We start from the raw sequence: 14317 nt of genomic DNA, 5'->3' as shown, positions 1-14317 counted from the left end.
AATGTGCTTACTCAGAATAATATTTTCCTAATCGGGGTATTTACATACCGTTTGGTTACTGGAATCCTAAATAGACGTCGCCAATGAAATAAATAGTGACGTGAACAATCAAATAATACTAATTAATTTACTTTAGTTTTTTGAATTAGTTCTTAGGAGTCGGTACTGAATCATTTTAAGATCTAATGCCTGTTAAAATAAATCAATACAATATCGATGTACGCCAGAAAACGTAAAGAAACTGCTAGTGCACAATGCAGACTGACATAATGCCTTTTAACCTTTTGACCCTTACATCAATAGAACTTCTTCAATCTTCCTTCGACCATGAGGAATCCGTCTACCTGGCTCCATATTCTGTACAAAATATTATCGCACATATGGTGATTCGGATAGATAGACAGACGTACGGACTGCTCTTAGACATTTTACCCCAAAATTAGTATCTTACTTCCTGGGATCAACAGGGACCGTTGTATGTATCTCTAGGACCTTTCCACCAAGAGTACAACGATAATGCCCTCTCGGGTCATTAATAAGCGAATCTACACTTGCTTAATTGAGTAAAACATAATATTAAAGACTAGCAGTTTAAAGGTAATCGATACCGTATATATCTTACAACAAACCTTTCTTACACATACTATTACGGTTAACGCCGTGTTGAACACTGTTAACACAGTTTCAGTCTTCAGATACTCGTGACTCGTTATGGAGAGCACTCTTCAGTCAACCAGATTTTACATAATTTACAACTTTGGCTAAGACCAAGACAACTCCAAACCAAGACCGAGATGTTTCAAGATTTTAATTGCGTTACCAACTTAGTTCTTAGGATTAGAGATTACCAAAGCTGAAAATTGTAACTAAAAACAGATTAAATGGCAAAAGAAAACATACTTTAATATATTGTATTACAATATACACAATGCAACTGAAGACAAATCTCTAACATTAAGACTTGATACGGATAAAAATCTCGGTAATTACTTTTAATACAGTCGGTTAGAAGAATTTCTTTTGCTATTCAGCAAGAACACATCACAGTTCCATGCTGTCATTTCTACAAGTAATAACATTTCAGGAACGTTTTGCTGAAGATCAATAAATTTTGCTAACGTATAACGCCAACAAGTATGTTCCAGTGGTAACCGCAACAGCTGTCTGGAGCCGATTGAATATCATCTGTTTTTGGCAACGAGAACAACTGGAAAAGAGAAATTCGCAACTAGTTTATTCCATACTCTACACCATTTTATTAATAATTTATTGATCAAAATAGTTCATGTTTGTGCCACAAGAGAAGCACATGGTGGACTGATGAAGCACAACATCAAACCGCATATGGAGGTCCAGCAATGCAATGTCAAACCACAACAAAGGACTAACATCTCTAATAAATTGATTAATTAGTTAAATCAAATCAACAAACTACTCGTCTTATTTTCATTTCTGGGGTTAACTTAATGAAAGCCACAGCAACTAGTGAAAAACATACTAAACTACTGATTAGTCAATTGAACTGAGTGGAGCTATGGATCTTTTGTTAAATTGTTGCTTTGGTGTATAATAGTTTTAAAGTAATTGCAATTGTAGATATCTTTAAAAATTATCTTAATTATGAAAATGTGAGAAAGTCTAATTTTTTGTATTTGTTGCCATTATTAATACTCAATTTTAAAATTATTAAATTGAAGCTTTTTTGTGCGTTTATAAATCATCGATCAATTAACTTGTGTATAGATTCATGTGTCAATAAATCTTGATCTCTAAGAACTCTTTTCTGCATTTAAATAATATATATTGCACTTAAAAAGCATATTTGGTTACATAACAATATCATAATTGACAGTGGCATTTCAATGTATAATAGCGGTTATTTTATTCACGTTTATTACCTTGAAGTTTTAACTTAACTTCCAGAGAGACTGTATTTTCTGCAACTAAAACAATATTGACCACTTGAGACATTTTAAGAACAAGAATATCACCGAAAACTTCATTATTATAATAAAAACCGTTACGAGTTCCGGAGGCGCCACATATGAGGTTTTAATCTGGCACATGTCCAATATGTCCTGGGACTGTGTTGGTCAAAGTGTTGTTTTCGGTTTTATTACACTGTGTTTATCTTATTTTACTTTATAATATGAAAAATATTGTGAATTTATTTCAGTAAACGTCAAATACTAGCAGTAGCACCGTATTACCGTTGAACTGATATATTTAAAATTGTGCTAAGAGAACTAAGACTTTAAAGTGTTAACAACAAAGGATACTTAACGCAATTAATTGTTACCATGTAATATCGCAAAGCGTTATGAAATGCGGAATAATAATAATATTGATTAAAATTTTAACAAACAATTTTGAAAAAAATCTATTACGTCTTAATTCACTATAACAATATTTCGGTAGACAATACAAGCAAATCCGCGACTGATATCATACAATTTTAAATAAACTTGTAAATACTAAACTGGGAGACGTATAGATGTCTATTTATGAGTGAGGTAGATTTGCTATACACAAGAGACTCATAGTAACTGTCCTCATGGTAACTTACGGGCAATTGGTACATACCTGATGTACAACATGATAACATGATCCCCAGTTCCAAATGTTATGTAAATATATATCTTATGTATTACGGCTATGTGGAAACTATGACTATCCCAAAAAGTCCTAAAAGTTTAACTTTTTATAATAATTGATCTCATAAATATCTCCCTTATAAAAATGTCCATGTAATTAAAAAACTTAGTTCAATATATTACTAATTATACATAGAAAATGTTTAACAGAAGTTATGGTTTTCCAATAAAACATAATATTTTACTCTCACTAAAGGATTGTAACAACAACATCTTAACAACGCCTTAGTTTAGTTGTTGGTTAAATTTATAAATAAGGCCATAAGTGGTAATATTATCCATTAAAATAAATTTGTTTAACATATAACCTTTACAATAATATAAATGTCCAATTAAACATAGGTTAATACGCCTTACTCCATTTTAGCAAAGAAAAGAGTTTGCATGTTTGTGTGTTTTTACCACGGAATTCAGCATCAGATTTGACACATCAAACCTAGGGGTTTAAATACACACATATGTGTGTGTGTTTTTTTATGTTATTAACTCCACATTACAGGGTTATCTTTATATTATAATAATTACTAAAACTCCTTTTTAAAATTACTTTATTTCAGACACGTGTTTGTATTAAACCATCACGTGTTTAAACCATTCTGTTTACACACACAAACACACACACACACACAAACACACACACACACACACACACACACACACACACACACACACACACACACACACACACACAAACATATATAGACAAATATTTCAGTTTTTTCATCCCTTTATTTTCGTACTCTAAATTAGAACAATTATATTCATCTTTATTCTAAAATGATCTGATTGTTTTTATTATTGAACAGTCTATAGGAATAAATAGTGAGTATGGCTAGTTTCTACAAAGCAGGATTGTCTTCCAGTCTGGGGAATATGTGAACGGGTGTATTTTGTCACATAAACCAGACATCTCTGACATTTAAATCCTCTATTTAAATTAGGACCACTATTGATAGTGGAGCCAATGGACAGACTGTTATTTAATAGTATTCCTTCGCTTTCTCAGATTATGGCAATGTTCTTTGAGGCGTCTTTTTGCGCCTGTACTACTTTTGCACACAGCGTACTCTAGTTGTGTTACTACTTTCTTGAAGGTCTGTGCTCGATTTTCTTTAAACTGCGGTTAATTCAGACGAGGTTGTCTTCAACACTCACCTAAGTACTAAAGGTTCGATCATGAAATGTTCTCTACAGGGCACAGGAGAGGAATTCCTTACAACAAGCGGGTCAGGGGACTAATACCGGGGCGGTAAGTACTTGACGGTAAGAACTTACTGACCTCCCATCGTACACAGATATATAAGAAGATATATACTGTATATACATTTTGTACGTACATGTGTCTATGTATATTCAAAAATAGAGTTACAATAAAACTATTTAAAAAATCCATTCTGAAATGGTATTAAATATTTATGAACTTTTGTTACTAGGTACACTTGTTCAGAAGAATATAAATTATAATTAAAATTTAAGAAAGTGATCATTTTTTATTTATTTATTATAAGCTTCACATAGGTTTATCATTTTCAGCTTAGCTAAAGATAAACATGTGAATTGTCGATGTTTAACAATTTTAACCAGAAAGATGATTTTAATCAACAGCATGAAACATGACATTTTAAACAGACATCTTGTTTCAAGATAAATTTTATAATAACCACTAGAATACGATAATAAAGCTATAGTTGTATTGCACCATTTAAAAAAGCAACCAAAGTTATCGGACTGTACATCGTGTTACTTATTTTACAAAAAACTTAAAAGTTTACTTAACAATAAGTTTTTGTTGTATTACACTTATTAAAAATTTATTATTATTTTTTTCTATTCCTCTGTAAAATTTCGTTTATATTTTTTAAATTATTTCAAAAAGTGGACAAATCCTAATGAATAATGGAAAAAACTAAGTTAAACACTAAGTTACAAAAGCAATAAAATGTATTTTAATCAAAGGTGGTTGGGATGGTGAAAATAAAGTTTCCATCTTCATGTCACTAATACTTGTTAGTATCGCAATACAAAAGTAAACATTAATTTATGTACACCCTGTATATCCATGTTATACGTATTCCCCTTAAAGATGATAAAGTTACGAAAACTTAGACTGAACTTCCGTTATTGCTAAACTCTCGTGGAAAATATTTAGGTTACGAATACAATTTATAGATGTATCTTAGGGACACAAGAAATATTCTTTAAAAAAAACGTGAATACTGAATCTTATTAATAATATTAATTTAATAACAGCGAGGAATAATTTCTTGAACGAACAAAATATTTAAATTTGTATTTTATAATAGTTCAAGTAACACGTTTAACCTTTACATTATGTGTCCGTAACAAAATACTTATTATTTGCGCAATTTGCCCTACTGCTTCGTGAAGATATATTTTACGGTATGTAAATTTGGTTTAAAACAAATAATTTTATAACATTCCAGAATAAAACAGTAATTTAATCCACAAATAATTTTAACAAATAGACTAATAACAATATTATAAATCGAAAATATGAATTACATTTCACTAGTAGCGGTGGTTGAGTTTAGTCCTCTGATCTAAAAATTATATTCAGCCTCTAAATTGTATCCGTACTTTAAAATAAACTCAACATAACATTTTTAAAGAAATTATTGACCACTCGTATCACATATCAAAATTGTAAAAAAAAAAAAATGAAGCTAAAAGCATTAAAAGTATATTATAATAAAAATAAAAAGTTTTGTATCAAAATATACTGTTACATACCCATGAAATGATAAAAAGAAACAAACATACATCCGTTCAGAACAAGTGAACACAAAACAATATTTCAGGTAATTGTCTCTATTGGCTCACAAAACTAGCATTAGGTGGTCTGAAAACATCGTTCAATGTCTCGTGGCTTTGGTGGGAGCAGTGGATGAGGATTGACAGAATGTTATAATCTTATTATTATATACTTTACCTTATGGTATAAGCGTGGCAACAGAGGAGTAAATCGAACTATAATTTTACTATGTATAATGTTATGTATAATGGGATCTTGTGCAGTGTGCATGGTTACACTTGTTTTGTACCTGTCCTACTGGAGATGACCTCTATTATTCCGGAAGTTTAGAGCAAAATTGCACTGTACAACAACGCAATCTAGTTTTGCTTTTTATCACAGTATTGTCTAAGAAACAAATCGATAGTCAGGGTACAAATTATGTAGGAGTCTGATTGGACGGTAACAACCAATTAAAAATAACAACCGATAACTTTTAAGCACAGGGTCAATTGCTTAAACACTTAAAAACAAACTAGTTAGCGTTAGTATCACTGCCATTCATCTCTACATATTGTATTTTCAGTGAAAAATGCATCACTTGGTGTATATAATGTCTTTTATAACCTCCCTTTCCCATCCCTACCAAAACTAGTTAAACTACTGACTTCTTAAAATACATTCCACTATTACGACGAACTGGGTCCCTCCTTACAAAATTTGAATATTGTAAATTACCTGCGCCTCCCTAAGACAACTAATAGACTATTAGGCTAGGACCGCTCCCTAATTATCCCACCATGAGTTCAGTAACATGCTTGAACAGATTAATTAGATCCTGTGTGATGTACTAGTTAGCGATAACCATAATCAACCTTATGATAAAATGTCTTATGTTAGTCTTAATATTGCTAGTAACTTTCTTCTTTTAGAACACATTCATTTTAGCATCTTGTGATTAATACCCTACAATAAACACTTTCAAGTAACATTATAACAATAAATCAAGAATATAAAGTATCGTAATTAAAAAAATTTAATTACTTCAAAACGTTTAAGGTTTTTGCCTATTACAAGCTTATAAATAGGATTTTAGTGTTTGTGACAGTACAAGCTACGGTTTTAAGAAAAGGCTACTTTGATATTGCAATGAAAGTTAATGACCCGTTAGCGCCACGCCCGCCTACAAACCAACACAACATCGTGTCTAGTTTGTCATGCCAATCTATTGGTTGGATAGAAGTTACTAATGCAGATTTATTTGTAAAACCAGTACATTTGCATTATAAGAATTAATAACACTGGAGGCTAACGATTAGGTATAGCACAATGTTTCATTTAATATTGAACTTATAAGGAAAACACATTGTTCATAGTGGTTATTTAAAACTTTAATCATATGTTAGAGATACAGCCTTATTGCGGTATTTTTGCTGTCTCTGCTGCTGCCTTATGGTCCTCCACTCACTACACTGCAGGAATGTCCTTATGTGATTCCCATCGCAAGATTCCATGGGGTGGGATGTTGTAACACACTGAAACAGTGCCGGGTAAAGGATGTCAGGACGTTTACTAACATGCACATATGTCACCGTACATGGAGTATGAGTATCAGTCTTATACTTTTAATTATTATTTATTTTCTACATTAAATAAGATAATTTTTGCAAACAAGATATAATTTGAATCCTTTTGGTAGATATGACGCTATAAATCAAATACTTAGAAAAAATTATTGGTATTTACACATTTATAAATTTTATTTGTATTTTTTCACGTTTTTAATGTATTATTATTTTATGCACTAATTGAAGTTATATATATATATATATATATATATATAATTAACTGTGTATAAAAAACGAGATCGTGCTATTAAAATGTACAATTTATATTAATGATAAACTACACGTGTCATCAAGACACTTCAGACGAGAACATTAATTACCTTTAGTATATTAGCCTCCAATGATTGATTTTTCATACAGGTTTTTGTTTGTGCCTTGCGCCAATTAAAAAAAATGCCGTTTTTAATGTCTAAATGTAGTCAGCCCTTTAAAAAAAGGAGAGTGTACAGTTGGGAGAGAGACAAACAGGAATCTAAGAGAGGTCGATGGCTTCTTTATTCCTCCACCACCTCTGTATGGGTCACATCAGTAGAAGATAAATATTCAGCAGTTTTGTTCAAACAAAATTTCTTATCCATCCTCCAAGTTTTCCAGTTCCCAACGTCTCAAAACATGCTATCACAGTTACTATCTTAAGTTATTTTGCACAGCCATCTTTAGTCAAAAGTTGGCAGCTAGATCGCCTCCAAAATGAGACCAAACTACCTCTTGGCTGTAACCGTGTTGGCAATGTTCTGACACTGAGTGAACCTGACTGTTTACAACTCGGGGTGTCTTACCAACTAAACTACCTCTTGGCTGTAACCGTGTTGGCAATGTTATGACACTGAGTGAACCTGACTGTTTACAACTCGGGGTGTCTTACCAACTAAAATACCTCTTGGCTGTAACCGTGTTGGCAATGTTCTGACACTGAGTGAACCTGACTGTTTACAACTCGGGGTGTCTTACCAACTAAAATACCTCTTGGCTGTAACCGTGTTGGCAATGTTCTGACACTGAGTGAACCTGACTGTTTACAACTCGGGGTGTCTTACCAACTAAAATACCTCTTGGCTGTAACCGTGTTGGCAATGTTCTGACACTGAGTGAACCTGACTGTTTACAACTCGGGGTGTCTTACCAACTAAAATACCTCTTGGCTGTAACCGTGTTGGCAATGTTCTGACACTGAGTGAACCTGACTGTTTACAACTCGGGGTGTCTTACCAACTAAAATACCTCTTGGCTGTAACCGTGTTGGCAATGTTCTGACACTGAGTGAACCTGACTGTTTACAACTCGGGGTGTCTTACCAACTAAAATACCTCTTGGCTGTAACCGTGTTGGCAATGTTTCTGACACTGAGTGAACCTGACTGTTTACAACTCGGGGTGTCTTACCAACTAAAATACCTCTTGGCTGTAACCGTGTTGGCAATGTTCTGACACTGAGTGAACCTGACTGTTTACAACTCGGGGTGTCTTACCAACTAAAATACCTCTTGGCTGTAACCGTGTTGGCAATGTTCTGACACTGAGTGAACCTGACTGTTTACAACTCGGGGTGTCTTACCAACTAAAATACCTCTTGGCTGTAACCGTGTTGGCAATGTTCTGACACTGAGTGAACCTGACTGTTTACAACTCGGGGTGTCTTACCAACTAAAATACCTCTTGGCTGTAACCGTGTTGGCAATGTTCTGACACTGAGTGAACCTGACTGTTTACAACTCGGGGTGTCTTACCAACTAAAATACCTCTTGGCTGTAACCGTGTTGGCAATGTTCTGACACTGAGTGAACCTGACTGTTTACAACTCGGGGTGTCTTACCAACTAAAATACCTCTTGGCTGTAACCGTGTTGGCAATGTTCTGACACTGAGTGAACCTGACTGTTTACAACTCGGGGTGTCTTACCAACTAAAATACCTCTTGGCTGTAACCGTGTTGGCAATGTTCTGACACTGAGTGAACCTGACTGTTTACAACTCGGGGTGTCTTACCAACTAAAATACCTCTTGGCTGTAACCGTGTTGGCAATGTTCTGACACTGAGTGAACCTGACTGTTTACAACTCGGGGTGTCTTACCAACTAAAATACCTCTTGGCTGTAACCGTGTTGGCAATGTTCTGACACTGAGTGAACCTGACTGTTTACAACTCGGGGTGTCCTACCAACTAAAATATGTCCCATCATTAGATATATTATCTATAAAATACACAACTAGTTCTCAAATAAATATAATTTACCGGGAAACATGTGAAATCAATATACAGTTAATTAATAACTGTGACCTTAACACACACCGTTGGCTGATTACATTTTAAGGAATTCTAAAAAGGAATTAGTATTCACTTGTTGGCTTCTTTATTGAAACAAGTATTTCCAAACTACTTAATATGAGAACATATCCATTCCAATAAACTTGAACCAAGAAAATATGGACCGTTTTGGCATTTACACGTGTTAAGGAATGATATCAATATGAGCTTTACTTTCATCGCCTGCAAAATATTCAAAATAAATATTGTCTAAACATCTTTAAATTTGTAATTTTCATTGTAAATCAGAAAGTGAATTCCGAGTTTTGGTTATTTCACGGCACGATTTACCAAACATTTGAATATTAAATTTTACAATTACACATTAAGAAATTCTTTTCATCGGGAGCGATTCAGAGGTGGGTGTGTTATGGAAAGTTGTGTTTAAAACAAATTCAAAACTATACATTTTAACGTTAACTATAAATCAGAAATTAACTAAAACATTAACTAAAGTACAATTGTATTAATGTTTTCAAAATTCAAGGTAAAGACGTATTGTGATAAGATAGTACACATTTTCGAATGGATGTTTCAATACAATACTAGAGAAGCTGAGCACCCTCCTGAATAGTAATTGACGATTACTATTAAATTCTTATACGTGTTTAACCTAATGATCAAGTGTTTCCGCGACGTACTAAAGCGATGCAATTTGGAATGGTCTGTAAAGGTGAGTAACCAGTACTTCTAGTACGGGCATTGACAACGTGATCAAAAGTCTTCAAAATCATCGCGAGTAACCAGTACTTCTAGTACGGGTATTGACAACGTGATCACAAATCTTCAAAACCATCGCGAGTAACCAGTACTTCTAGTACGGGCTTTGACAACGCGATCACAAATCTTCAAAATCATAGCGAGTAAACCAGTACTTCTAGTACGGGTATTGACAACTTGATCACAAATCTTCAAAATCATCGCGTGTTTTAATCCTAGACATCGAAAAACTTAATCAAGGTCACGAAGGTGGGTGAGTTTAGATTAGCCGATACCATACATGGAGCTTTCAGTCAGTTTACAAAACATCAAAAATAAAAGCATAAGTACACAGACATTCTTGGATGATTTTCAAAATTCTCTTATCAAGATCAAAATTGAAAATTTGTATAAGAATTATAAAAATAAAAACAGTAAATTTACGAAACCCGTCTGAAAAATAAAAAATGTATAAAACCAAAATTTATACTATAACAAGAAATGAAATTAGGTTGAACGAGAGAATTTTCAATTCTTTGAAAGTTGATTAAATGTTCAATTGTTATGTACCTCAGATTCTGCTACGATTCGTTGAATACGATCTTCTTGCAGTCTAACATGCATCTCAGATTATAACGTTCTTAAACACCATTTAAATGTAGCTGGAAGGGTTTTATATTGGCTTGTTCCCCACTCCACTACTAACCAATATGTTCGTATTAAAATAACAGCCGTTCTTCTACGTTAGAATACAAACATCAAATCGGCGTATTTACGTTTCAATTACATTACAATTTGGTTTCATATTCATTGTTTAGGAAACAATTTCAATCCACTTGCTTATCATGGAATGATCTACCTAAAGTAATTATTGAGCTTGAACTTTAAAACAGTCAGCGACTCTACTGAAGTTTCTTCACAAAAAATTATAGGTAACCCGCAGAATTTTTTTAATTTTTCTATAGAATTGTGTCAAATCCCAGATATTACTCGTATATTGAGCTAAGTTATATAAGGCTTTTATACTACCTTTCAAACCTAAAATACTAAATGATTGTAGTATGTATATAACCTTTAACTATTTCAAGCTAATTCCTGTTGAACTACTTATATAAAGATACATATTCTATTCATTCTTTTAAAAAGTACTTTGCGCAATCTGTCCATAAAAAGGACGACCATCGTGGACACCACGAGCCTCAGTTAGGAAATAGTTAATTGTTACTATAGTACATTTTTGAGAGACGACCTTTTACAAATCGATATAAGGCGATTACGGGAGACAAAGGAACATTCTGCCGACCGGTGATGAGGGGTGATAAAAGTGCGCAAGTCGGAACCCAATTCTTAAACATCAAGAAAGTGGGACTACGGCAATTAGCCGTGAGGTTATAAAAGCTTCCAGTCCCCACGCCCCCCTCGACCGTTAGCGAGTCTACCGGGCGAAATGAGCCGTATGATAATGTCATTGTTTCGACACATTTCTTCGAGAAATATGCTAATGTGGACGTTCACCCTCGGTTATATATAAATCGGAAACACCCCTGGCAACCTTACCGCGGTTTATGCAATAATAATTCGTCCAATATGCGTTGGTCGTTTCCTATTTCTACGTGTGTCTCATATCCAAAAAATTAGGGATAATCCTAGACAAACATTTGTATTCTGTTAGAGTGTTAATAGCTCACCTATGCTATTGCTAATGTATAATAACAATTGTTTATAGAACATTAAAGGTATATTGGTTAACACTGATTGCTTTAGAATGTCTTACAAAAATGTTTGTGTTTCTTAAAACACACCAACGGAGTCAATGAATAGGCCACAATTACGAATTTTCTAATTTTTAAAACTTAACCAAAAAGACTTATTTAAAATTTATCATAATTTAGGCTAGTAATTTTCAAATTTATTCCTGTTATTTTTAGACATAATTTAGATACAATGACAAAGTATATAAATTAACTCATTTACTAATAGCAGCGGTTTAGTTATAATTTTTAGGAACCCACCGCTACGCTCTTACTTCTAGTTTTATTTAATGCAACACAAAACGATAATTTACATTAATCAATCAAAAATCAAACACTGGAATATTTTATAAAATGTAAAACGAGGTTGATGAAGCAGTAAATTTCATTACCAGCCTGGAAAGTGATCTGCGGAGCTAGATTGTAAGTCGTATTTACGAGCGTTGGATATACTATTGAGTAGAAGCACCACTTTTCATCACGATGCAAAAAAAGCACAGGAAATCTTTTGAAAGATTATCCGACATTTCACAGTCTAGTAATTATTCTTTCATAAGGAAACTACATTTTACCATTTATTTTGGTATTGAAATCAGCTGTTTTCAATTTTTGCAGGGAAAGAGATTTTTACAAAAGGAAGCAATTGTTTACATGGAGACACCAATGTTTGGCAGAGGGAAAATCAGCTGACAGCTACAAGGGAAACGATGACTTTTACAGATTCAGCTTTATTGGAAAGTAGCCCATTGCCATACACAGTGATTAAACACATTGTTATAACTATACTTTTGTTTTATTTGTACACACAAATCGGACAAGTCTATGCAATATGTATGATAGACTATGAAAAGTGGGCATAAAACCATAAAACCTAAATTGCACTTTCGTTAAATATAATGAGAGCATGTAGCTACGTCAGTGCTAATATAAATGGACATGCCAAATGGTAGTTAAACACTAATCTCGATTTATTTCCAGTTCGATAATGCAGTAATAATTAACGAACATTAATACACACCAACTGCGTTATGTCAAAATTATCAGGCTTATTTATCCAATATTTTACTATGATTTAATTATTGTGAAAACTATTTCGCTTTCCAGTTCAAATAGTACTTTCTCTATATTTTTACCGTAAATTTTGTGTAAATTTTGTTTATACCTCGGGGTTTTTACTGTCTTTAATTAAAATTTATCACTACTACTCCTTCTTTCCTTTCTTTCTAGTTGCCTGGTTTCCAATTTTTATCTTGATCCACGAAGAGCCTGAGTCAATCTATTCGAGATTGGGTAAAACTTTCTAAAATCACGTTTTTTATAAATATCTACCACAAATAGAGTATAACATACGTGTAGAATTTTCATTATCTTCACGAGAGTTCTTGTTAAAATTTCGACATGTTCTTGAAGTAATCGTAATGTTTCCAATATATATATATATTCCATTGTATGTCCTGCCACTGTGCAAATAGCTTTACAACGGATTATACAGTGTGACATATGTCTTGGTCCAGATGACAAAACAGCTGTTGCCACAGAGATGAGTTGAAGATTTACTTACCTCTCTGACGACAAGTCATCTGCTGTCTTTGAGTCAACTATAGATTTCTCCGCAGTTTCCAACTTTGCCAAATTTAATTATGCTTTCATAAAAGGGCTGCATTTAATCTTGAAATTAGACTTTTGAGATTAACTAACTTCACGCCTTGAAGTGTTTACGGGAGAGATTGAAGACAGAAACTCTCAAATTCATACCTTTAATTTTAAAACTTCATTATAATTTGCAATATTTTACAACTCGCTTACTGCATCTGGAGCGACATTTGAGTTACTCGCTTTCTAATCTACTCATATAAAGCTGTTTTTTGCAATTCAATTCTTTTAACCATTCATTCATAGCTTCAGTTGGTGAGCACAAATTCGCTCTCCTAGAGCTATATGCAAATTATTCCATTTTTTAATGAACAAATAGTCCATAAGCGATGTATTTCGTAAATTCATGAATTTCGTAGCAAGAAGTAAAAAATATTACTTTTTGTCTGCTAATAAAAAGCTCTTCTTTCAGTTTATAGACTAAAATACATTACTCTGTAGAAAAATGGAACAAAGTTCAGATGTCAATTATTCACCAGGGACATAATCTATATGTGGTGCTTCTGTGCACCACAAAGGCTCTTTTGGTTCCTTAAAAAGTTACATCTTGCTGACATTGCCTAGAGTAATAGTGTCATTGATGAGCACACATAAAACTAATAAAAGTTAACGTAAGGTCCAAATTGAACTTACCTCGGATACATCTTTAGTTATATGAATAAATACTTTTGAAAATTGAGTATATAACTTAGCATAAGTTAGTGGAAATATCAACCCGAATAAGGAAATAAAACCAGGTTTATTGTATAAACAACGTTACAGCAAAACACAAGTAAATAGTTGGAACTTCGTTAAAAACCAATTTTCCTCTTGCTATACATTTTCCAACACAGTACTACACGTGCAAATGTTTTAAAACTATTTTGTAACATTAATC

The 14317-nt window shown here is 33.1% G+C and overlaps 1 protein-coding gene across 1 annotated transcript in view; it reads left to right on the top strand.

Annotated features, from left to right (window-relative positions):
• The window catches only part of LOC124369682 (alkaline phosphatase, germ cell type-like), a 282236-nt gene extending 275299 nt beyond the window's left edge, over positions 1-6937 (top strand). Inside the window, exon 3 of the mRNA XM_046827735.1 lies at positions 6815-6937. Coding sequence (XP_046683691.1) covers positions 6815-6937 — 123 coding nt within the window. The remainder of the gene's footprint in view (positions 1-6814) is intronic.
• The last annotated feature ends 7380 nt before the right edge of the window (positions 6938-14317 follow it).

The sequence above is a fragment of the Homalodisca vitripennis genome, chromosome X (assembly GCF_021130785.1).
Source record: "Homalodisca vitripennis isolate AUS2020 chromosome X, UT_GWSS_2.1, whole genome shotgun sequence".
Classification (NCBI taxonomy): Eukaryota; Metazoa; Arthropoda; class Insecta; order Hemiptera; family Cicadellidae; genus Homalodisca; species Homalodisca vitripennis.
The sequence above is the reverse complement of the archived record's forward strand: the minus strand, read 5'-3'. Positions and strand labels throughout refer to the sequence as shown.